General features: G+C 46.6%; 1 protein-coding gene and 1 long non-coding RNA gene across 2 annotated transcripts in view; one reads left to right on the top strand and one right to left on the bottom strand.

The window, feature by feature from the left end:
- Window positions 1-718, top strand: part of Prkce (protein kinase C epsilon) — a 486,812-nt gene extending 486,094 nt beyond the window's left edge. Inside the window, exon 15 of the mRNA XM_051159732.1 lies at window positions 397-718. Coding sequence (XP_051015689.1) covers window positions 397-543 — 147 coding nt within the window. The 3' untranslated portion in view covers window positions 544-718. The remainder of the gene's footprint in view (window positions 1-396) is intronic.
- A 21,891-nt stretch (window positions 719-22,609) lies between these two features.
- On the bottom strand, window positions 22,610-23,897 carry LOC127195635 (uncharacterized). Its single transcript, XR_007831387.1, has 3 exons — window positions 23,801-23,897; window positions 22,820-22,933; window positions 22,610-22,662 (listed from the first exon to the last, which is right to left on the bottom strand). It is a non-coding gene; the product is annotated as an uncharacterized LOC127195635 (long non-coding RNA).
- Window positions 23,898-26,584: the final 2,687 nt, after the last annotated feature.

The following is a 26,584-nucleotide window of genomic DNA, read 5'->3' as shown; positions in this document are numbered from 1 at the left end:
GACAGTTACGGCAGATGCCACAAGGGGATATGAGACAGAAACTATGCATCACACACACACACACACCCGCACACGCACACACACACAAGCTCAGCCTGTGGGACTCCCACTTCCCTGCTTTTCCATCATACTCACGCGCCCTTTTCCTTCTCACCCTGACTCATTCTTGCTCTCCTCCTCTTCACCTCCGGGTCCTGGGGCCATCCATTGGTACCTCGTTGGAACAGTCCTGATTCTGCCCCTAGTAGCTAGAGGCTCGCTTTGGTGATAGGCTGGTCACCTCGATGCCCAGTCTTCATTCGGGAGGTGGCGGTGGGGGGATGGGAGGGGGGAACGGGGAGCCTCAAGAGGGAAGCCACGCCTCAACTCAGCACCTTCTCTTCTCTCTCTCCACAGAAAACCAAAAGAGATGTCAATAACTTTGACCAAGACTTCACCCGAGAAGAGCCGGTTCTTACCCTCGTGGATGAAGCAATCGTGAAACAGATCAACCAGGAAGAATTCAAAGGCTTCTCCTACTTTGGTGAGGACCTGATGCCCTGAGAAGCTGCTTCAGGTGGGGTCAGCAGATGCTGCGAGGAGGGTGCTGAGAAAAATCCCATGTGGCAGAGGCTTACGAGGTCTCGAGCTTTTCCCTTTCCCCAGAGCTCCCGTCCCGTCTGTGTCCACCCTCTTATTTATTACATTCCCTCACCCCAGGCCACATCCTCCCCTCCCCTCCCAGTGACCAGAAGGCACTCTTGGGTCTAGACTCACCAAGAACACAGATTTCAATTGTGTCCACTCTGTGGGTAGCTGTGTGCAGAGCTGGGTTTGGAGAGTCCATCCGTCTGCAACCCTGAAGCAACTTCAGTTCTTTTATTACAAAGGAAAACAAACAAACAAAAAGCAACAGCAACAACAACAAACCCAACACAAAGACTCTGGCTCTGCCACTGGCTATAGAATCCTGCCTCTTCTCTTTACCCATCCCTCCTGTTCCCCAGTCTGCCATCCCTGCCCATCTACCTAGGAGAAGAGACAGGAGTCTCTTCCATGTGAGGACAGATGCCCCAAGGCATCCCTTGATGGGAAGAGCCTATGGATACTCAGGCTGGCCAGTGTGGCAGTTTGCTCTGGAATTGCACATTCCTGCTTGCTTTGGTCTTAGCTTTTTGGAGCATGCCAAAGTTGTGTATGTTTGTATCTCATGGAAGAAATCATTTTGATTTTGAACTCTTAATGTTAAAACAAAACAAACAAAAACAAAACAAAAGAAAAAAACCTGTTACCAAGTTCACTTTCTAATTGGCCAAAAGATAGGCATCGCATTGTGAATGCAGGTAGATATTAAAGGGCTAATACACAGCGAGGATCCAGTCATCCGAAGTTTATTATTGATGCTTTACTGACACATGAGGGCTATGCAAAGAGAGCAAAGGAAACCCTGGCTTCTCATCGTGAGAGTTCTCCCTGAGCACGAAGGCCACCAGAGCAACAGCCAAGACCACAAGGTTCCAGAAAAAAAAAAAAAAAATCAACTCCCAGACTCTCTCCAGTTTTGTCCCACGTTTCCAGCATAAACTCTTATTTTCTGCACACTTCTACAAAATGGTAGCACCACTGTGTTGTGGTTTGAAATACTCAATGTGTAGAATGGACTGTGAAGCATCTGCTTTGGGAATGCAAGGATCGAAGCGTAGCCTGGGTCAGGCAGAAGGCGTCAGGAGAAGCCTGCCAAGGCGGAGGGATCCGGCCAGAGTGGTGGTGGCATGCAGTGGCAACTCCCATGGACTCTACTTAATGGACTGATATTACCTCCTGTAGCTAGGCTGACAGTGTTACAGTCTTCAATTCCCAAGGGTTCTCTGTGGCTTCGTGTATATGTTCCCTGAAGGTCATTTGATTACCTATTTTATTGAACTCATTTAGCAGGGAATGGAATCCATTCCAACTGTTGCACGTGGATTTCCCAACTGCCCCCTAAATATATATATACTTGTGAGTGGCAAAGTGGCACTAATGAAGCTTTTTGCCTTTTGTACATTTGAGATTTTTTTTTTTTGTATATATTGTTTGCTGCAAGGCCTGTGGAATTAATTAATTGAATATAGAGGTATCAACTGCTGCATGTTCAGGCATATTATAAACCTTTAGTCTATGAAAGAATAGCTATAATGATGTCCAGGTGCAATCTCCTTGTCAGCTATTGGTTCATGTTACTGAGAGAGAGGTGTGTTTCTTTCTAGGGAGGGCTGGGTCCTTTGTATTGTTTATTTCCTTTTGGGTTAAAAATGTAACCATGTATTGAGCTGTGTTGGTTCTCCTGTGCTCTGCCACGCCCTGATGGTGACTGCAGACAGAGAGGAACGGTCTCAATAGTGGTTTCCAAGCTTGGACAGCAACTAGTTTAAGCCCATACTAAATGTGTCCCTATTTGCATCTGGCTGGTCACAGCCTTTGTTCCTAATGATGACCTTTGGTTCTCTTCTGCTTTTTTTTTTTTTTTTTTTTTTTTTTTTTTTTTTTTTTTTTTTTAAAGAAAAACTCAGGTGTAACTGTGATCTGTTCTTATGATGATTGCAAATATTAAATACTATGCTGTATCACTCTGTATGTTTGGCATACCAGGGAAGCGATGAAGAACATTAGGTTAATTTAATTTATCTTCAGTGACTTGACATACTGGGGGAAGACTATCTTTCGGAGTGGATAACAAGCACAGAGACATCTTCATGGTGGCATCATCTCATTGCTTAGAAAAACACGATAACATGCCCATCATACTCAGATGTATATATTCATTCTCTCTCTCTCTCTCTCTCTCTCTCTCTCTCTCTCTCTCTCTCTCTCTCTCTCTCTCTCGCTTCCTTTACCATTGTGAACATTGGACAGCCAAAGCCAGTGTCAAGTGGCTTTATTCCAGGGCTTGGTGGTGGTCACGTGACAGTGGGGCTAGGCCCTTCCTCCTCCCAGCCAACTGGGAAATGAAACAATACATTCCACCAGCATCTCTAGGCAGTTAGGCCTCTGGCTCCCTTTTGGTGCCATGGCCCTGCTGCCTAGGATGCCTCTGGCTAGCGCTGTTCTCGCACAGGCAGATTTGAATCCAGTGAAGACCTACACACACGTGTGTGTGTGTGTGTGTGTGTGTGTGTGTGTGTGTGTGTGTGTGTGTTCCTTGAATGTATATTGAGTCTTTTCAGCAAGAACCTGGGCACAGGGGATCTGGGTGGTGGTAGAACTCTTGCCTAGGTAGTGTGAAGTCCTGCACTCAGACTCCAGTATCATAAAACACCAAAGGTGGGGATGGCCACACTGACATGTTTCTGCCAGGTCCTTATCTTTCCAACTCTCTTTTAAAGAAAAAGGAGAGCGCAAAAATTATGCCAAAAACCTACATGAAGGACAGTAACCCCTCCCTCCTTCTCATCACAGACTTTGTGAAGTAGAAACATATTTTTTTTCTTCTAAAGGTGAAAATACAATTCATTCTTGCTTTAAAAATAAAAGAAGGCTAAAAATATTTACCTCTTTTTAAATTATGTGCAAAGTAATTCTGGCTAAATAGAAACTGTATTCAATTTTAGGGGTTTTATTTTGTATTGTGAAGCTTTCTTTGTACATTTTTTTTTTCCTTTCTGGATGTGATTTTAATCTCTTGCCATCCATTAGTGTAATTTCATTGTAAACATTATTGTGCCAAATGTACTGTACTCAAAAGGATGTGAATGTGTATTGTTCCAGGACGTAATAAATATGATGACATCAAATCTTCTCCACCCCAACAAGGATGTCGCTCTCCTTTTGCCTTTTGTACACTCAAAACTTCTAGGACAGAGTTGTTGCTTGGTTGCTAGCGTGCTTGCCTGGCATGAACGAAGACCTGGATTCAATGCCCAGCACCCACAAAACTCAGTGCAGTGGCACAGCTATAACCCCAGCTACATAATGGGCTTGGGGCCAGCCTAGGCTAAAACCTCACTCCAGTGTAGTGGGACACACTTGGTAATCCAGCACTCAGGAGGCAGAGGCAGGAGGATCGTGAGCTCAAGGTCAGCCTGGGGTACGTAATGAAACGTTCACAAAGAAAGCAAGTACACAAGTGAGATGGCCCAGTGAGCAAAGGCGCTTGCCACACAGGCCTGATGATCTGAGTTCAGTCTCTGAAACCCATATTAACGTGGGGAGAAATGACTCTACAGGCTGCCTTCAGGTCTCCACACATGTGCCTTGACATGCATACACATCAGAACATGCACAGTGTGTGTGTGTGTGTGTGTGTGTGTGTGTGTGTGTGTGTGTGTGTGTGTGTGTAGCAGAGGCCACATGTGTGGAGGTTAAAGGTCAACTTTAGGGAGTCTCTTCTACCTTTGTGTGGGTTTTGGAGTTGAACTCCTTGGGCTTCCATGGCCAGTGCTGTGTCATTTGAGCCATCTCACCTGCCCTAAAATCCTTCTAAGGTTAAAACAAAACCTTTGCTTTTTCATTTGTAGGCACATGAAGGCTGCAAATGATTATTTGCTTACTTCTTGCCAACTGAAAAAGATACAGAAGGCCTGTGTGGGCCAGATGTGCCCCTGGTACCTGGGCATAGAGAGGAGGCTTCTTTCCCATATGCACCCTCGAGGGGACTATAGTGACGCAGTGGGCACCAGCGTGCGGGTTCTGGGGCTGAAGCTGTACTTTTCAGTTGGTAGAGTGCATTCCTAGGGTCCACGAAACCTTGGGTCCAGTCACTAGGAACCCAGAAGCTGGGCATGTAACGCACACCTGAAATCTCAGCACTTTGGAGATAGAGACAAAAGGACTAGAAAGAAGTTCCAGGTCATCCTTGGCCACAGAGCAAGTTTGAGGCAAGCTTGGCCTGCAGGAGTCCCTGTCTCAAAAGCAAAAACTAAAGTAAAACAAAACAACAAGCAAAAGCAGTTGACAGAGGCTAGACTTTCAAACCCGAGATTATGCAGGTCTTACTTCTACGCTGGGAGTCCCCCGGGCTTACCTACCGACAGGTTGGCTGACAGAGCGCTTGCTTCGCTCCCATCTGTGTCCCGAGCCAGCAGGTGTCTGTAGCCATGCTAGTGACTCTTGGGCTTCCCAGATGCTTTCCGTGCTTAGTCCCTAGGTCACCATTTTCTGCCTGTCATCCTGGAGGGACAGTAGTCGGTCTTAGTTTTGTTCCGTAGGGCTGAGGGTAGAATCTCACACGTGCTGGACCTACATTCCTGCCCCGAAGAACATTTGAACCTCAAAAGCACACTCCTGGGCATACAGAAACCTTGTTAATCCAGACTTCGGCACATTGCAGCCTCCTTGTCTGCTAACTCATCCCCCTTTCAGGCCACAAAGCACTTTGATATGTTTTATCTTGTACTGTGAGAGAAAGGGCCCAGGGCAACTTAATACTCTGCAGGAAGCCACACATCACCTTTTTCAAAAGCTCCAGGGACGTTGGTGTGCAATTCTAAAAGGCTACCTCTCTCTTCATTCCTCTCAACAATACCGTTTGCTTCTTTGAAGGTGTGAGCACAGTCCTTCACACCCAACCCAGGAGGGGAAGGGTTACTTATCGGGTGGTTTTCTTCTTTGATTTAGTCAAGTGTCTCCAGGTAAGTGACCAAGGAGAAGCAAGCTTCCAATCAGCAAATCTATATTATCATGAGTTTAAAGGAGGGGAGGGAGGGAGGGACAGACAGACAGAAGACTCTTAGAAGCTGTCTCCTGATTGGGTGGTGGAAAAAAGACAAGGGTGAGATGCGAGTCAGGGTTTCAGATAAATCAAATATGGTGGCCCAGGCCTATCATTCCAGCATTAGGGAGACCGGAGGAGGAGAATGACCAGAGTTTGAGGCCAACCTGGAGTGCAGACTAACACTATCTCAGCCGGTGGCAGTGGCGCGTGTCTTTAATCCCAGCACTCAAGAGGCAGAGGCAGGTGGATCTCTGAGTTCAAGGCCAGCTTGCAGGGTGAATTCTAGGACAGCTAGGACTACACGAAGAAATCTTGCCTTGAAACAAACAAAAAGACTCTATCTCAACAGACAAATGTTAACATACACCTATAAGTAGAGATGGGAAAGTTGGGGGTTTCAGGTCATCATCAACTACTTAGCAAGTTCGAGACCAGCCAGGACAATGGAAGACCCTGTTTCAAACTGGACTAAGGTCTAGAGACTTGCGGTAGGGCATGGAATTTCCTTGATACACACTAGAAAACTGCTAATGGTGGTTGGTAATGGTGCTAATCTCCTGTCCAAACTAGGCTCTTCTTCCACTATCCCCTTAAGAATAAGGTGGGCAGACAGCATAGGGTATAAACAAGATGTAATTTGTGAGTGACTCAGGAGCAATGACCTTAGAATGGGATAAAAACCGCTTTAAACAGATGGGTTCCCAGATTTAAGTAAAACAGGCTTGGAGGCTTGGTGGCAGCTACATGCACAAACTCACGGGCTTGGGAATCAGGAGCCATCCCTCGCAGAGAGGGTATGTGGGTCTGAGAGTGTGTGGCACGTCCCTGAAAACAGGGGCTCAATAGCGGGAGGCGGGAAACTACTTCAGGAACCAAGTCTCATTTGCAGCCCAAGCGTGGAGACTTGGAGGCTGACACAGGAAGGGTCTCCTCTGCCTCTGGTCTGGGTGGAGTCCTATAGAGCCACTTGAGGGGAGTCCAGCTCAGCTCAAGGCCTCAGACTTGGGAGAGCTTGGTCTCCAGTGGGTCCGTCGCCCCCGAGTCTTGAGCGCTCTTCATCTTCCCTTGAGTTCTACAGTGTCCTGTGAGCTGGAGCTTGAGTTGACTTCCTTGCAACACCATCAACAGTGCATGTGAACATGGCTGTGCGTGTGTCACTCACATTTAACTCTCTCAGCACTGAGGTCCAGCTAGCAGCACAGGCAGGGCTAGAAAACAACTTCCTTCTGGGAAGTGTTGGCTCATGAGTTAACACAAAGGACGCAGAAAGGATGACATGGATATGGGAGCTAAGTAGATTGACAGAGACACTTAAAACAAATCTCCACGTTAAAAACAACAACAGTCTAGTTCGGCCTGGTGACACTCATAACACAGAAGAAGCCGGGGCAAGACGTTATCTCAACATATAAAATACAAAGGGACAATGGCTGCAGCTTTACCACAAGCCCCAACTCACTTTTTTAATGGTTTCCAAGGCCTCCTCTGCTTGTCCCCTCCCTATCCCTACACATCCACCCCCCCCCCCCACCCCTACCCATCCACCCACCACCCCCGCCAACAGTATGACTTCCCTACCTGGAGCTGTGAGCATGGATCTTCAGACCAACCCCAAGGAAAAAAAGATGTGTTTACCATGTGTTTCCTCTGATTCAGCCACAAACAAGACCCTAGGCTCAGTGCCTTATACAACAAATCCCAGTTAGATTAGGACACTAAAGTACAGGAAGGCAAGGGGCCTGCAGCTTTCCAGTAGAGAGCACGTTGACCAGCCATGAGGATGAGCAAATCAGACGGGAAAAAGAGGATGTATAATCGTAACACTCAATAGGAGCCTCGGATGTTGAACCGAGTGGAGACTTACTGTGTTTCTTCTCTGAGTATAAAATAATCTGAGGACTATGAGTGCTGACAATATCCACTAACACACACACACACACACACACACACACAAACATGTGCAATACATATATATATGTTTATGTGTGTTTGTGATATATATAGGTATGTATATGTGTGTGTGTGTGTGTGTGTGTGTGTGTGTGTGTGTGTGTATTATGAAAAGGGGCTGGAGAGATGACTCAGTGGTTAAAAGCACTGGTTGCTCTTCCAGAGGACCCAGGTTTAGTTCCTAGCACCCACATGGCAGCTCACAACTGTCTATAACTCCAGTTCCAGGGGATTTGACACCCTCACGCAGACATATATGCAGGCAAAACATACATACGTACATACATACATACATACATACATACATACATACATAACTGAGAGCCTGGACTGTGCTACACATGCACTTCGCACCTTCACCCACAGGCTGCACCTATAGACTCCATCTTTTATAGGTTGAAACTTTCAATAAATTATCTTTCAAAAAAAGAATTCATAAATAAAACAGTGTGCTTCCCTGGCAACAGAAGATGCCATTGGCTCAAGAGAGTGGTGCTGGTCAATGCGGTTGTCAGTGTAACAAGCATGGGAGGGCCGTTTGGGAGAGGGAGCTTTTACTGAGAGCTGCCTCTATCTCATTGGCCTGCTGCTGCTGCTGCTGCTGCTGCTGCTGCTGCTGCTGCTATTTCTTGGACTTCTGGTGCCCAGACTGACAAATCTTTCCTTTGCATGTGACTGTTCAGAAGCCAGTATCAGGTGGTCTGCAGCAGCAGGGACAATGGGCCAAGATGCCTTCATCCTTCTCTCTTGGGATGGCACCTAAGTAAGAGTGGCCCTTTGTGTCTCCTGTGTTTCCATGCAGGGTTTTTGTTCGTTTGGGTGCCTGTTTGCTTGTTCTTAAGACATGGTCTTTCTATGTAGCTCTGGCTAGCCTGGGAACTCACTATGTAGAGAAGGCTGGCCTTAAACTCACTGAAATCAGCCTGCTTCTGCCCCTGAATATTGGGATTAAAAGTGTGCACCACCATGCCTAGTTTAAAAAAAAGAAAGAAGAGCCAGCCACCTTTTATCCCAGCACTTGGGAGGCAGAGGCAGGTGGATCTCTACATTTGAAGCCAGCCTGGTCTACAGGATGGCCAAGGCTACATGTGAAACCCTGTCTTAAACTGCCCACCCCCACAATACATTTATTTAATTTGTGGAGGGGAGCATACGCTGGATGTGTGGGTGGTCAGAGGTCAGGAGTCAGGTACTTCCTTCTACCACATGAGTCCAGAGGATTGAAACCCAGGCCTAGTGACCTACTGAGCCATCTCTCTGGCCCTCTATGCTGTCTGAACTTGGACCACACTAGCCTCCCCTTCCCTTTGAACCCTATCAAGATCTCCCTGGTAAAAAACAAACAAGCAATCCCAAGGTAGGCGTCACAAAATGGATTTAGGGAGTCAGCTATTTCACCGTGGGAAAAGGGGACAATAGCCTCTTTCACGTGCACTACTTCCAGCTGGAAAGAATGGCCTCGGGTCCCCCCGGCTGTCTCTCTGCTGACTGCCCCTTTGCAGTGCAGACACAATGTTATGCCATCTCTTTGTTAATTCTTCCTGTTGCTTCCAGGGCTGCTGGGGTACTGTTCAGAAGCTCCAGCTTATGCCTTTGAAGCTTGAAGTGTTTTTTGTCTATACCACTTTCAAAGTTTGAGGTCCCCGCATGAAGGCGTTTGGTCCACTTTCAATTGGTTTCTCCTGCACAGTGAGAGTTGGGGATCTGATCTGTTCCCTGTTTCTCCAGCACCACCTGTGAAATGTCGGTGAGCTAAAAGGCTAGCAGGCCAATGGCTAGTGCCTGTGTTGAGATTTCTCCATGATAAACACCCCTGACCCTTGATCAGCATATAGCTCAACATGGGGTCATCTGGGCCTTTGTAACTAGGGCAGCTTATCTTTACCCTCTGATTTGCTTTTCCTGTCTCTGTGCATTCACCCCTTCAGCAAAGACAGCCCTCCACCCATCCCAAGGCCCCACTCTAAAGCAAGAAGGAGCACAACACCTAAGGCAGGGATCTGGGTCTTCCAAAGGAACTAGTCCCGGAGAGGAGATAGGTCTGATGTTTAAGGCCAAAAACAGACAAGCAAGACAAAGAAATTTCTGCAGGCTATTAACACAGGGGAAGTGCAGAGAAAGGTGGCCTGCCTTGTCAAGGTAGACTTTCTGGAGGAGGCAGGAGGATGAGCATCCTTAGGCATGAAGCAGGAAAGCCCCACGGGTTGCTGTTTAGTAATCCATGGCCTTGGCGAGTTGGGAGCTTGCAGGAACTGCACTCCGCAACAGCACTCAGCCCTAGGATTGTTTGCAGTGAGTGGGACAATGTCTGAGAGTGCCCATCCCACCTCTGTGTAGGTTGAGAGAGTTCAGTCCACTCACTGTTCTCTTTAGTGCATCAGATAGATGGCCATGAGATGGCCAGGCCCAGTTCAAGGACCTAGCTGGGGGTGTATAAGTAGACCCTACTATCCTCCCTTCTATGGACCTCCTCAGTTCACCCCTGCTAAGCCCATCCTCATTCCTAAGTCTCAGCTTCCAAAACCTAGAAACACATTTTATCTGGAAGCCTAGGGGCCACACCTGTCAGGATCCCAGAATTCCTTACCAGGCAGCACACAACCACCACACCTCCTAAAAACCAGAGAAGGCAACAGAAACCAAGGAAGAAAACACCCACCCAACAAAGACAAGACCAGATATCAGAACTTTGAATCACAATCTTCCCAAACTCAGATGTCCAGGAGCCAGTGTAAAACATAGTCAATACCAGGCAGGACAATGTGTCTCCAGTAGAGCCTAGCGACCCAACCACAGCGGGCCCTGGTATTAAGACATAGCTGACACACAAGAAAGACGGTGAAATGATCTTTATGACTAGGATAGATGTCCTTGAAGAGGAAACGAACAAATCCCTTAAAGAAATCTATGAAAACACAAACAGTGGAAGGAAATTAATAAAAAAAACAGTTCAAGACCTGAAAGTGGAAATAAAATCAAGAAAGAAAGGCTAAATAAATAAATAAATAAAATAGAAAGAAAGAAAGAAAGAAAGAAAGAAAGCCCAAGCTGAAGGAAATGTGGAAATTAACAATTGCGGAGCTTGAACAGGAACCTCAGAGGCAGGCTTTAACAAACAGAACAAAAGAGATGGATGAGAGAATCTCAGGCACTGAAGACACCATAGGAGAAATGGATACCTAGGTCCAAGAAAATGTGAAACATAAAAACATATCCAGGCACAAACATTAAGGAAATCAGGGACTCTATAAAAAGAACAATTCTAACAATAAGAAGGATAGAGGGAGGAGGAGAAACCCAAGTCAAAGGCTCAGAATATATGCTCAACAAAATCCTAGAGGAAAATGTCCCTAATCTAAAGAAGGAGACCTCCATCAAAGGACAAGAAGTATACAGAATGCCAAACACACTGGGCTAGAAAAGAAAGTCCCCTCAGGACATAACAATCAAGACTCTAAATGTGCAGAACAAAGAAAGAATATTGAAAGCTGCATTCTAGCTGATCGCCACAGATTAAAGCTGCATACCACCAATAGCATAAACACTTACAAACTCATGGAAGCTAAGCAGCTCACTGCTGCATGAAAAACAGTTCAAGACAGACAGTAAGAAAGAAGCCAAAGGCTCTCTAGAATTGAATGAAGGTGAATACACAGCATCCCCAAACTTATAGGGGCACAATAAGGTGGCTCTTAGAGGTGAGTTCACAGCACTAAGTGTCTACATAATAAAAAGAAAGAAAGAAAGAAAAAAAGAAAGAAAGAAAATTGCACAGATCTCAGACTAGTAACTTAACAGCATACCTGAAAGCTAAAAAAAAAAAAAAAAGCAGAAATCATATCCAAAAGGAGTAGATGCCAAGAAATAGTCAAACTCTGGGTTGAAATCAATAAAGCAGAAACAACAAACAAAAAGTGATACAAAGAATCAATGAAACGATGAGTTGATTCTTTGAGAAAACCAGTAAGACTGACAAACCTTATACAAAATAGCTAATCATGTTCTTGTACCTGCTGAGATGTGCTTGGTGTCTCTGTATGTGGTCAGTTCTGGAGGAAGTTCCATGAAGTCTGAGAAGAAGATATTCTTTTGTGTTTGGGTGAAATGGTCCTAAATAGCTGTTAGGTCCATTGGTTTATAATGACAATTAGCTCCAGCATTGCTCTGTTAAGCTTTAGTCCAGATGACTTGTCTGTTGGTGATAGTCACCCACTATCAGTGTGTGAATGGGGGTCAGTATGTGATTTCAGCTAGTTTATCTGCTCAATGTAGAGTGAGGATATCCAAAAATTACAAAATTAGAAAAAAAATGGGGCACATAACAACAGACACTGAGGAAATCCAGAGAATCCTAAGGACATGCTCTTAAAAACCTGTACCCAGCAAATTGGAGAATCAAAAAGAAATGGATAATTTTTATATACACTACTTACCAAAGTTAAATCAAGACCAGATAAGCAAATTAAAGAGACCCACAACCCTAGTGAAGTAGAATCAGTCACTAAAAGTTTCCTAACAACAACAACAAAAAAGCTCAGGCTCCGAAGGTTTTAGCACAGAATTCTACCAGACTGTTTGTTTTGTTTGGGATTTGGGTTTTGGGTTTTCAAGACAGGGTTTCTCTGTGCAGCCCTGGCTGTCCTGAAACTCCCTATAGACCAGGCTGGCCTCGAACTCAGAGTTCTGCCTGCCTCTGCCTCCCAAGTGCTGGGAGTAAAGGTGTGTGCCACCACCGCCCTACTCTACCAGACTTTCACAGAAGAGTTATTGCCAATACTCCTCAAATTATTCTACAAAATAGAAACAGAAGGAACAGTGCTCGATTTAATTTACCCTGATGTCCAAAACACATAAAGACCCAACAATGAAAGAAAAGTATAGACTGATTCCCCTTATGAACATAGATGCAGTACTTGAAAAATGAATTGAAGAACACATCAAAAGCATCATCTATCATCATCAAGTAGGCTTCATTCAAGAGATTCAGGGATGATTTAACATATTAAGATAAATGTAATCCACCATACAAACTAAGAGAAAAACACATGGTCATCTCATTAGATACAGAAGAGGCCTTTCACAGAATCCAACACTCCTCATGATAAAAGCCCTGGAGGGATTAGGGACATAAGAACACGCCTCAACATAATTAAGGCAGTTTACAGCATCAACTTAAATGGGGAGAAACTCAAAGCAATTCCACTAAAATCAGAAACAAGACAAAGTTGTCCACTCTCTTCATATTTATTCAATATAGTATTTAAATTCTCAGCTACATCAACATTATATATTGTATTATTATTGTTATCATCATTATTATATTTTAACTCTTTTATAAGTCTGTTTTCTAATGAGAGACAGAGGGTAAATCCAGATAGAAGGGAAGATAGGGAGGCCGTGGGAGGAGTACAGGAATAGAGGGAGGGGAAGTCGTAATCAGAATAAATTATGTGGGAAAAATTTCTCATTTCAATAAAAGAAAAAATGTATAGAATGTATTTACACACACTAATATTCCTGTACTTATTCTGCCCATGGCAGATGTGAGCAGACGTGACTCCACAATGTCACACGTTCCAGCCTGAGTTGTCACAGAGACCTCTGTCCATGTGAGGCTGCGATCTGTGACTTTGCCACAGAAAAGCATTCTGGGATGAGTCCATGGGGAGCAGAGTTGGGGTTCACTAAGAAAAGGTTTCCACATTAATAGAGAGGTCCGTACAAGCGTAGGTGTTGGGTTTCTAAAGAGAACCATTGATAAGTCTCCCCACAGAGCCGGAGATGGGACTTTTGTGGTGTCTGAAGCTAAGTCTCAAAGGTTGCTAAAGAACTTTGTTTTTTACTTTTTCTTCCTTTCTTTCTTTTTTTTTTTTTTTTTTTTTTTTCTAACTGAGGTCACGGGGTCATTCCCGAGGCCTGTGAGATGGGATTACAGCTGATAAGGTAAAAAGTCCGAGTCACAAGGAGTGCACCAGGAATGGTTTACATTCTTATTGGTGAGATTCCCAGAAAATGGAAAGTTAGTGTCTCAGATTGGAGTGAGGCCAACCTTAAGACCGTTTATCCAAAATATCTCTGCGTGAGGGGAATATTGTCTGTATCTAAGCAACCTCTACAGAAGACGTTGGTAACTGTGCTGGAATTCCTGTCTCCCTCTTGGCCAGATATTTAACCTCCAGGGTGAGGGACCCTTCCCCTCCCATGTTCCTCTCATTTTCCCTATCTTTCTTTGAATTCATTACCTACTTCATCTGTTTACATATTCATTCTCTCTCAGACTTTCCCTGACGTTCTGCTACTTTGGCCATGCATCTAAGACCATGGGTCTCACCTGTGGGTCGTGACCCCTTTGGAGGTTGAACAACCCTTTCCCCGGGGGTTGCCTAAGACCATCGTGAAGCATAGGTATTTACGTTACATAATAGTACATTTACATTTGCATGATAGTAGCAAAATTACACTTATGAAGTAGCAACAAAAATAATTGTATGGGTTGGAGGGGGGTCACCACAACGTGAAAAACTGTATTAAAGGGTCGCAGCACTAGGAAGGTGGAGAACCACTCAGGGGAGGTATTAGTGTAAAACAATCTCTATCTTTGCAGGTTTATGTGGGGGTGGTGTGTAGGTAGACTAGCTCAAGCAGTAAATATGACCATTAAGTGAAATCATGTAAATAAAAAGTAATAAATGATGTAGTGTGTTAGAAAATCCCGATTGTTTAAACAATAGTATAAACAGCCTGCTTAAATGCTTTTAGGCTATAAAACAAACTATTTGTTAAATAAGATGTGTCCTAGCTTTGTCCTTTGAAAAATGTATGTTCATAACAGCGTAGACTACCAGGCCTAAATTTAGACTATGTACCTAGATTCCAACAAGTGCCAGTGTCCAGGGCTGCAGCTGACCCCATCAGCTATGACTCACACTCTAGGATACTGCAGCCACCACATCCAGGGTCCACTGATGCCCTTGGTCAGGGGTGTGAGGCCAGGGTTGGGTCATGTTAGGAAAGACAAAAATCTGTGCAGGCAAATACAGCATCAGACGCTGGGGGCCTGAAAACAGGGGTTCCCCTCCCCACCCCTTCTCCTGTCCCCCAGTCCTGGTCTAAGCTCTTCCTCCACTATCTCCGGCTATTGCAAGAAAGCAACATGATTGGAGAGAGGAAAGAAAGCCCAGCCAGAAGGATGCTGAGTGTGGGATGACGTGGATGCAACTTGCCTAAGGCTATATTAGATTACATCTGTAATTAAGAGAATTACGAACTGAAGGAACCAGTGAATTTCCCCAGTGGGAGCAATTTAGGTGTGGCGATAAACAAAGGGGATGCTGGCATTTCCTCAGCCTTTAGTGTTCATGAACATCTAGACTGACCCTACAACTAGGTTATTATAAAAATGCCATAACAAACGTGGGTGCTCAGCTGCCTCCGTGTGTACTTAGGTTCCCTCAGGTCAGTGTAGAGCATCAATAGGATATGACTATGACGTCTCTAGTTTTCCCCTCCTGCTGGCTGGCTTTATGTCAACCTGTGCACGCTAGAGACATTGGAGAGGAGGGAGCCTCAATTGAGAAAAGGCCTTCATAAACTCAGGCTGTAGTCAAGCCTGTAGGTCATCTTCTTAATAAGTGATTGATGGGGGAGGGCCCATTCCAGTGTGGGTGGGGCCGTTCCTGGGCTGGTGGTCCTGGGTTCTATAAGAAAGCAGGCTGAGCAAGCCAGTAAGCAGCACCCCTCCATGGCCTCTGCTCTACCTTGGCCTCCACATCCCTGCCCTGGCTGCCTTCGGTGATGGACAGCGCTGTGGAAGTGTAAGGCAAATAAACCCTTTCCTTCTCACGCTGCTTTGGGCTTTTGGTCTTGGTGTTTGTCACAGCATCCTAACCCTAACAAAGACAGTCCCATTCATGTTGGTTTGTTTTGGTTTGGTTTGGTTGAGACAGTTCTCTCTATGTACTCCTGGCTATCCTGGAACTCTGAATAGACCAGGCTGCCTTTTCTTCTGTCATACTGATTTTTCTAAGAGTTAACTTACATTATCACCAACAGTAGATAAGCTTCCTTCTCCATCATGCCAGCATTTCTTGTTTCGTTCTTGTGGTTGGCTTTTTTTTGGGGGGGGGAGGCAGAGGGGGTAGTCTGTGGGGGTGGGAGGAGGCGTTGGGTTTGCTATATAGCTCCCTGCCTCAGCCTCCAGAGTACTGGTTGCTGCCTCCTTCTTTGTTTTCTTGCTGATAGGATTCTTATTAGGACTAGCAGAAGGCTCAGTGGAGTTTTAGTTGGCATTTCCTTTACAGTTAAGGAGATGCTTTTTCCCATGTATCTATTAAGCATTTGTATTTTTCCACTAATTTGTGTGTGTGTGTGTGTGTGTGTGTGTGTGTGTGTGTGTGTGTGTGTGTGTGTGTGTGTCCATCCACAGTATGTTTATGGACGGCAAGGGAAATTTTCAGAAACCCATGTGGGTCCTGGGTATTGAACTCAGGTCCTCAGATTTGGCAGCAAGCTCCTCTACCTATGGAACCGCACACCAGTCCCATTTGTCCTAGTTTTGAGAACTGTCTATTCACTTCACTCACCCATCTACTCATTAGATGGGTTAGTGTTTACGTTTTTGAATTCTTTATAAGTTATATATACTTATCCTTTGTCAAACACGTCGTTGGCAGGTGTTTCTCCCCCTTCCATGGACTGGTTCCTTGCTCTGCTGATCGCCTTCTTTGCTGCATGGCATCTTGGTATCCTATGAAATCCCACTTTTCAATGCTTGTCGTTGCTCCTTGAGTTATTTCAGCCCTCTTCAGAGAATCCTTGTGTATGCTGGTACCTTAACATGCTTTTCCTCTAGCCCATTGGTTCTCAGCCTTCCTTATGCCGACACCTCATGCTCTGGTGACCCTCAGCCATAGAATTAGTTCAATGCTACTTCATAGCTATAAACTTGCTATGGTTATGAACTGATAGGCAGGCTATCTGATACACAGCTCATAAAGGGGTCTCCACCCACAGGGGGAGAACCACCACTGTGAGCATTTCACTATTTCCAGTTTTAGCATAAGGTCTTTAATCCATTTTGAGTTGATTTGGTTGGGAAGGGGCATCCGGGTCCACTCATTAGTGTAGCTAGTTGGCATTTTCAGGACAATCGGTTGACGAGGCTTTCTCCAGTATACGTGTTTTGATAACCTTTGCCAACAATCAGGTGTCTGTAGCTGGGCCTCACTTCTGGCTCTTCTATGCCATTGTTCTACATGTACCTTGCAGGTTTTATTTCTGTGATTTTTGTAGTATAATTTAAAATTAATTATTGCAGCGACACCTCCAGCATTCCTCTTTTATGCTTCCCATATGACTTTTAGAATTTGTTTCTTAGTTCTTTTCTATTTCTCTGAGTTACCTTGTTTTTCTTTGAGTTTTTTTTTTTTTAATTTGTTTTATTTTATTTTATGGGTACCTAAATGTATGTCTGTGTGCCATATGCACATGGTGCCCGTGGAAGCCAGAATGGTGTTGGATGCCCTGGAACTCTATCACAGACAACTGTAAACTGCTGAGTGGTGCTGGAAATTAAACTGGTCCTCTGGAAAAGCAGTCAGTGCTGTCACCCATTAAGCCAACTCTCCAGCCTCTAGCCTGAGTTTCTGTAGGAGCTTCCTTGCAGTAGTATGTTAATCCAGGGCCATAGGGCCTGGGCTGGGCCATTGCCCATGTCTACACAGGCATTAACAAATGCACACAAATGTGCACGCCTCTACTCCCAGCACTTGGGAGGCAGAGGCAGGTGGATTGCTGTGAGTTCAAGGCCAGCCTGGTCTACAAAGTGAGTCCAGGATAGCCAAGGCTACAGAGGGAAACTCTTGTCTCAACAAAACAAAACAAAACAACAACAACAAAAAAACCCCCAAATGTTCACATTATTTTCAGATTCACCAACCCTAGTGTACTTTTATTTTATTGCTCTGTTAAAGAAAGAAGAGAGAAAGAGAGAGAGAGAGGAAGAGAGAGAGAGAGAGAGAGAGAGAGAGAGAGAGAGAGAGAGAGACGGAGGGAGTGAAGGACTCATGAAGAAAGAGAAAGACGGAGAAAGCAGAGGCCATGGCCAGAGGTGGGCTGTTCAGTGCTCAGGTGAACTGAGGACCTCAGCAAAGTCACTGACCCAGTGCCTGCAGCCACTAGGTAGCTCGGAGGAGGTGCCTCTTGAACCCTGACATTGTCACTGAGGAGCAAGGTCAGTCATACAAAAGACACTGAGCTGAGCTCAGGCCGAGTCCCAGAACAGGCTCAACTGGGTGCTTCGTCCTCAGCCCCCTTCATAGCCTGCCCTCTAGGCCAAGGCCGGTGACGCTCAACTCAGGGCGATGCTATGAGAATTAGGGGTGGCCCTCATCTGGCCAATACCCTCTTCAAATTCATGGGTCTTATTTTCCACTCCCCTCACTCCCTGGGTGATTTATCTGCATTCTAAGCGGCGTGGGAAGAGGGATTGCTTGAAGAGGATACAGGTGGTTAAAGCCGGGTGAGTGGGGCCAAAGGAAACTCCACTCTTTGACTCCGCTTTCCCAGCTGAAGGCCCAGGAGGCAAGAGCAGAAGTGGAGCTGAGCGGAGGGCAGAGCTGGAGGCCTCAGTGAGGAGGCTCTCTCCGGTGGGAAGTAGGCGGGACCCAGTGATGGGGTCAGTAGCCCCAGCTCAGAGTGTGATTTGGGCAGTTGGGGATCCCATCAGGTGCTTGGAAACACACCATGGTTCTGGCTCCTGTTCCATCTGGGAAGAGCTGATTAGAGCCCCATTTCTGCCTCCTGTTATAGAAGGAAGGCTCCGGGAGGGCAGGCGGCACAGCCAGTGTGGGAGCTGGACACCAACCTGTGTGCTTAGCTTGAGTCTGGGGCAGACGGGGCTGAAGACCCAGCCTCTTGCATGCGCTCCTGGTTCGCACCTCATCACAAGCTTACTGAGGCTTTGCTTTAGAGAAGTGTTGCATCTGCATCATAGGTGACACAGTGGAGACTTCGACTTGTGCTATACTCTCACACAAAAGCAGAGCCAGGAAACTAGGCAAAGGCACCCAGGGTTCTTTTCCCAGCTTTCCCAGCCTTCTTCCCATACCACCACAGAGCAGTGTCCTGAGAGCTGGTCCTCAAGTCCAACAAAGCCTGCATCCTCTACCCAGACACCACGCCCACCACTAAAAAAGAAAGAAAGAAACCATCCCTATGGACTATTCCAAGCAGGAAGCCCTTTTTCAGTTCACTGGAAAACAGGAAATGCCTCCAAAGGTCTGAAGCCTTTTTAGTGGCTGTGCCCTTCATGCAGGGACTGCGTCCCCAGGCAGCTGCTGGAGACAATCTGGAGGCAGAGGCACCCCAACCCCCAGCCCTGAGAGTGTGTGATCCTTGGTGTCACCCATGAGTTCCCTGTCCTCTAGACTTGGATCTGATCATTCCCCCCCCCTCGGCCCCCCACCCCCCACCCCCCTCGCTCAGCTTATTGGATGGCCTGCAGATAGGGAGGTTGCTCTGGGTTCCAGGAATGCCACACAAATCACCAGATGAGCCAGTCGGCTTTGCACAGAGGGAACACTGGTGGGAATGAAAACCTCACTAGGTCAGATTGAGCTCTACATGGGATCCGAGGCTGGCCGACCTCCAGCAGAGTCTGACCCCAGCAAAGACTGACTTCCTAGCACCTCCTGCGGCCGACTTCTCTCCTCTCTGCGGATTGGCGGGCTCTCTCACTTTGACACTGTAGAAAACTAACCTTTAGTTCTAGCAACCTAACACTGGCCAAAGGCCAAGCTCACACACTTGGCAGCCTCTTCAGCCTTTTCTTGATCTTCCGCAGAGTACCAAGGGGTGTGAGCCCAATGCTATCCTCGTAGCCGCCCAGGTCGGGGAAGGGGAACACGAACCCAGTCTGAGGCTCTGCATGGTCTTTACTTTGCTGACTGACCTTGGGTTGGTCTCTCCTTCATCTCTGGGCTGAGGGCTCCATGGCTTCCTCTATTGAAGGATGCTGTGCTGTGTGATCCCCAAGTTGCTATCCTTAGTGAAACATGCCAGTAAGAGGGGCAAGGCAGAAGTAGTATTGCTTATTCTGGGCTTGGTCATAGTCCTGGGAGAACTCAAGAGATGGGGCACCAAATCTGCATGGCAGATGAGGTTAAAGGAATCCCTTCTCTTTGCAAGTCATGTTTTTTATTCTGTAACATACTGTGGGGCCCTGCATAGTACGACTGACCCTTACAGGGATTCTTGGAGGGCAGGCATACAGACCTCTGTGCACATGCAGGCAGGCTGAAAGACAAGGTCACGTTCTTGTTGTGTGTTAACCCAAAAGTTAGAAGAAGTGAGATTTACAATCAGGGCCAAGTCTGGATGCTGCAAGTTTACAGGTTAGTGTCCGGACTAACACCAGGCACGGAGGTGGGTTAGCTGAGGGAAGAGCTCATGATCTAGGTACCCAGCCCACTCGGGACCCCTTACTTACTGCACAAGACCTGCCATGAGAGAGCAGCAGGCACTGTCCTGCCTGGGTACTGACGTTGTACACCTTTACCTGATGCCATCACTTGCCTTCACTGGCCCCTTCCTGTAAGATGAGCAGGTGACCGTTGGACAAAGCCTATTTATGAATGTACAGCTAGAAACAGAGGAACAACCTTGCAATTGAGGCTTGAAGACTCCTAGGGTCCCTCAGATGCCTTTTAGGGTACTGTGAAATCACCGCCTAAATGTCCCCTCTTCAAACAAGGTTTACAGGCCCCACAAGAACTCAGGACTCTGGCTTAGTGGAAGTCACAACTCTCTTGGGGCCTCTGTCATCTGGCCTTCAGGATCATTTGAAAGCTCAGTGAGGGAAAGATCTGGAAAAACGATATGTGATTCCCCAAGTCACTGTCCTCAGTAGAAGATGCCAGGAGGGAAAAGCCAGAAGTGATACTGTTTATGCTGGGGTTAAAACTCACAGCTTTCCTATCGCTGGATTTGGCTGGTCAGGAAGGCCTCCTCAGTTTCCCCCTGGAATCTAGCAGGGACACCTTTGGATCCTTCTCAGTGGGGGTTCTCTAGGGTGCAGCTTAGAACAGGCTACCTCACTTTGAGCTGAAGCTGCAAAAAGGCTGAGTGTGGAAAGCAACAGTCTTTTTGTGACTTGGTCGTCCAACTGACATCCTGTCAAGCCTATTGCTTTGGGGAGGAAATTCCTGGGAGGCAGTCAGGAAGATGCCTCTTTCTCAACTCGGTCTCAAAACTCTAGGATGCTGGATTTTTTTTTTAAGCAACCATGTCAACCAAAGCACTTTATAGAAGCTTTACTGCAGAGGCAGATATGTGAATCTAGCTGTCTTCCCTAAACTGGTCCCTAAAGAGATTTCTCAATGTGTGCAGCGGCTAGAGAGATGGTTCCATTGTTAAGCGCACCAACTGCTCTTCCAGGAGACCTGTGTTCAGTTTCTAGCACCCACATGATAGCTTACAACAGTCTCTACCTCAAGTTCTGGGGGAATCTGGCACCCTCTTCTGGCCTCTGTGGGCACGGAGCTTGTATTTGGTGTGCAGACAATACATGAAGACAGAACACCCATAGACATTTAAAGCAAATACCCAAGAAAACCCTTCTGGATTCGCACTTTTAAAGAATGTGGACAGGTTCTGGGGTCAAGAAGGTGGAAACAACAGGTCCTGAAAGATGGAACTTGATGAGGCTTGACCTGAGTGACCCAGATGTCAGGAGTCTCACAGCAGGCAGGCCTGATCAAAGGCCTTGTCTCCAGCTAAGACATGGCCAAGTACTGCAAGTGAGAGAAGGTTCCAGACTCCCATTTGCACTGTCTTGACTGTCTTGCACACAGCATCTCTTAGGAGGTTTGCATTGTCTGTACCTGTGTGCTTACCTCCAAGCCTGGGCAGGGCTGGTTGGCAGGCCTGGGGCATTCTGGGAAAAAAAGGTGTTGGCACAGCCCACTAACACCTCCATGGCTGCATATCCCAAGATCCCCTCAGCCTGTTGCTCAAAGCACAAAGATCAGATGTTTTCATCTTCTATGGGAACTTCCTGTTCAGCTTCCTGTTGCTCTTGGACTTTTTTTTTTTTTTTTTTTTTTTTTAGGGATGTAATTCTTTATTTTGCTTTTTAGTTTGCCCAGTGAGGCACTGTGGTTTCCAACTACCTCTGAGAAAAGCAGAAAAAAAGGATCTTGCCACAATGGATCAACTTGTCGGCTCAAGTTAAAGGCTCCAGAAACCAAGGCGGGCAGCGCGTGCATTATTTTGAACTTATTCAGGTGTGCCTGCTTGCTGTATACCACTGGGAGGTGTGGGGAGAGAGAAGGGTAGTATCTCAGGGCAGGGTTCTCTGGGGAAGATGAAAGGCCTGGCCTGAGGTGTGTGGGACACCCCTTCAGCTCTATCCCCCACTATCTCCCAGGCAGCTACAAGTGCCAAAGCTCCCTCTTCCTAGGAGGAGAGGGCGGGCTCAGCCCCACTCTAGGTATTCTCTGCAAGCCCCAAGCTTCATCGGCCATGGCGGCCTCTTTCCTCTAAATAGAAGTTCATCTGGGCCCAGCTCCCTGCCGACTTCCTGTTCCTGTCCTCCACTCATCTATTATTATTGCTATTGTTATTATGGTTGTTGTTGCTTTGGCTTTTTGAGACAGGGTTTCTCTGTGTAACCTTGGCTGTTCTAGACTAGCGTTTGACCAGGCTGGCCTCGAACTCACAGCGATCTGCCTCTTGAGTGCTCACTTATCTATTACTGTTCTTTCAAGTTGTCACTAAAGACCTGTAGATGCCTTCTTGTTGTCCATGATGCCCTTTCCTGCTTTTCCTCATGGACTCTTCTTTCTCTGTAGTGCGTCCTCTCCCGGGATCTGGCACTGTGGTCAAGCCTTTATTTTATTTTATTTTTATTTTTATCTTCTGAATTTCCTTCATGTTCCAGGCTCTCTACTTCTGAGCAATGAATGTAACCCCTTCTCCCTGACCCCCCACCCTACTTCTCTGCTCTAAGAAGACATATTCTGTTCTTCTCTCCGTGGCGTCACCTGCGGACCAAGAATAGTTGGACCCAAATAAGTCATAGTTTCAGCTCCAGTGTCACCGCCAGCCAGCTGTCATTAGCTGACCACTCTTTTCCTACGTCCTTCCCAGGCCCAGCAGGGAAGCCTTTGCGCTTTAATGGAAGCACAAACTTTCACCTACCCAATCCTGGAAGGTGGGGTTTGAGGCCGCCTGGGGGAGATGGAGTCCTGAGAGCTTCGGCTCAGTCTTGCCTAAGGCAGAGCCGCCACCACAGTAGAAAAGAGGAGGTCCCATCTGAAAAAGGAAAACAGGTTCCCGCCAACTGCTGATGCCTAAGAGGTCCCCTCCCCTCCCTTCCCCTCCTTTCCCCTCCCCTCCCCTCCCCTCCCCATCCTTGTACAATTCTAAGCTAGCACTGCAATTTCCAAATAAGGCCAAGTATAAACGAACTCTTTGGCTCCGCCCCTTACTGAGTAAGTAGGAATCTGAGGCGCAAATGCTTAAAGGTGATGTCTGGACCAAGAAATGTGACACTGCGTCTTCCTGTGCACAGGATGTTTCTCAGGTTCTAGCTCAGTTACTGACGCGGTAGGTGTCCAATAAATCTTTGAAGGACTGAGTGAGAGACACAGGGCAACTCGGTGCAAGTGCACAGGTCGGGAGAACTGTCACAGGCCAGGAGTCAGGCCCCTCTAGGGTGTTTACAAGAGTGAGGAGAAGTAGCCCAAGACCGCCATTTCCCTTAACTCCTCTCTTCCTCAGCCCAAGGCAGAGAGAGAGAGAGAGAGAAAGAGAGAGAGAGAGAGAGAGAGAGAGAGAGAGAGAGAGAGAGAGAGAGAGAGAGAGAGAGAGAGAGAGAGAGAGAGATTGGGATTGCTTCTCGGGGCCCAGCCCAAATGAGCAACATTTTGAGACTCTGTTGCTTGGTGGTAGCAGGTTCAAGGGCCCCCACTCAGGCATTGAAGAAGACCATGCCTCCAGCCTTATCTGTGCCTAACACCTTTACCCTTAGCCTGTGCACACACCTTTGCCCCACAGGCTGAGGTCTTCCAACCCTCCAATACCCTGATGAGCTTTTGGACTGTACGCCTATGGATTCACAATCACCTTCAGGGGCTTTTTCTTCCTCCCCTACTGGTCATGGTCTGGAAACTTCCCTACCTGGAAACTTTGATCCAGGATGAAGGCAGGAACCCTCTTGGCCAAGCCATCAGCAGCCAATCCATCCACACTGACGGCGTTTTACGCTTGGCCACTGCAGCATCAGGAAGAGTATTTAGGATGCTTATTTAAATACCCTCTCCAAGCCCCTCCCAAGAAACTCCACTTACTTCACCCCTGGGCTGTACACTTTGAATCCTCCTGGTTCTTCCAACAGGATCTCACTGGGGTGAGTACCTGTTCCCTGCTCAAACCCTCCCACTGGGTCTCTGGGACCTGCAGGCTACCATCAGCAAGTTCCTTGTCTTCCTCCAGCCTTCTGTGAAAGAGGCAGGTTTGCACTGGTCTCAGTACATTTTCCTCAGGCTCCGGGGCCCTTGGTTCCTGTTTGTTTCAGCACCCAGCTCCTGTGACTCTCAGTCCATTTCACCACATGGTTTGAAACTTCTATCCCTCTGTCCCTCTTGGCTCCTCCCCTTTAGACCTTAGCTCACTGCTTCTGTGCCCTGAATCCATTCATTCCATTGAGGCCTTACCACCCGGACAAACAGCTCCATCTTACTCCCTTCCAGTGCCCGGCCACCAGGCCTCTGACTTTTCCTATAACTCAGCTACCATCTACCTCCATGGACCCTGTGCCCCATTCCTACTTAATCTTGGAGTCTTCAAGGGTACGACTTTTGTGTGTACCCCCAGTTCTCAGCTCCCGTTGCATGGGTCCCTTCATTTTTCAGCATGCCGTCTCCCTCTTAACCCTGCTTAGAATTCGCCATCATCACACAGTTCTCTCCCAGGCATGCTTAGCATCCTTGCAATCCGGGTTACTCATCTAGAAAAACCCTAAACTTGGCTCAAGCACAGTTTCACCATGCTCATCAAATTCCGGGGTCACGGGTTCGCCTTCATACCCATGACCACAAAACACAGTAGACGCTTAGCTCTTCCTAGCTGTCATGGGACGATCCTCAGCAAGCACCCTGTCTTCCTCCAGAAGATGGTTAGTCAGTCCCTAACCCTCTGGCCAAAAGTCTGACAACTTCTCACCCAGATCCCACCCCTCTGGCTCATGACTTTGCCTCATGCTTCTTGTGAAAAAGGAAAACGGAAAAGGATTCCTTATTTCTTTCATCTCCAAAGCTTACCTCATAGGGGGTAACATGGACAATTTTAATAAAAGCCATGGTAGGAGGTATTCTTAGTATGATTCAGGAGAGGGGCACGGAGGCAATGCCTGGTATATCCCGGGCTAGCCTTCACTCACTGTAGCTGAGGGTAACTCTGACTTCCTGGTGATGGGGTTAAAGGCCTAGGCTATTATGCCCACACACTTTTTCTGGTTTTAGTGGAAAAATTATAGTTTTAACATTGAGTATGATACTATAGGTGTTTGAAAGATTTTTTTTCCACGATCCTTTCTTGTTTTTATTTATGTGTGCTTGCGTGTGGCTGTCTGCAGAAGTCTGAAGAAGGCATTGGCTCCCTGGAGCTGGAGTTAAAGATGGTCATGAGACAGAAGGGAGGACATCCTATTGGGACTCTAAATGAGAGAAGCGTGGGAGAATAGCAAAGTAGAAGGATTCCAGAGGGTCCTAGAAACCTACAAGTAGAACATTATGATAGGCAGATTTGGGCCTAGGGGTCCTGCTCAAACTAAGGCATCAGCCAAGGACAATACAGGCAGTAAACTTTAAACCCCTATCCAGATCTAGCCAATGGTCAGAACATTCTCCACAGTCTCACGTACTCTGGTGCCTCACATTTGACCATGTCCCCTGGAGGGGGAGACCTGGTGGCACTCAGAAGAAGGACAGCAGGTTGCCAAGAAGAGACTTGATACCCTATGAGCATAAACAGGGGGAGGTAATCCCCCTCAGGAACAGTCATAGGGGAGGGGAATAATGGGAAAATGGGAGGGAGGGAAGAATAGGAAGATACAAGGGATGGGATAAACAGTGAGATGTAACAAGAACAAATTAATAAAAAAATTAAAAAAAAAATAAAGATGGTCATGAGCTGTCTGTTGTGTGCTGGGAACCAAACTCGGGACCTCTGGAAGAGCAGCAGATGCCCTTAACCACGAAGCCATCTCTCCAGCTCCCCCATGTTACTTTGGAAGACAGTTTTCTGTGTTTCTTTAATCTGACACGAGCTGAATGTCAGATTAAGCACATTTTCTCTCCTGACTGATGGAACTAAGTAGAAAATACTACAATTCACTGGCCTTTGGGGAATCTTATTTGTTATGTTTTACTGTCAAAATAAAATTTCAGTAAAATACTTTGTATATTCACCTAGGATTCTTCTTTGTAAATTTGGGAGTGGGGTGGAGGAGGCTAAGTGTGGTGACTGAACCCAGGGCCCTACCCAGATTACATTTATACCTGACCACTGAGCCACATCCTCAGTTCTCTCTTCTTTTTTAATCTATTTGTTGAAACAAGGAATTTATTTATTTATTTATTTCATTTCTAAAATGAAGCCTCTGTGTTAAAATGCTCTTCCTGGTGTCTTTTGCAAGGTGAAGGCTGTGGGTCACTGACTGGCTTTCTTTCAGTCTTACTGGCTTATTTGTTTTTTTAAGTTTTTACCCATGAATCAATTCCTACTATTTATATTGTTCCAGAAATGCTCTCCATTCAGGCTTTCCAATTTGGCATTGCTATTTTTTTTTTTTTTAACAACGTCTTTGATACAAGTGTGAGATTGAACCAAAGAACATGAGGGGTTTAATCACAGAGCCGGCATGTTGGCACAGCGGTAGTACTGGCTCTTCTGGGGGCCAAG

This window comes from Acomys russatus, chromosome 1 (genome assembly GCF_903995435.1).
Source record: "Acomys russatus chromosome 1, mAcoRus1.1, whole genome shotgun sequence".
Classification (NCBI taxonomy): Eukaryota; Metazoa; Chordata; class Mammalia; order Rodentia; family Muridae; genus Acomys; species Acomys russatus.
Note: the sequence above shows the minus strand (reverse complement) of the source record. Positions and strands in the feature narration are given on the sequence as shown.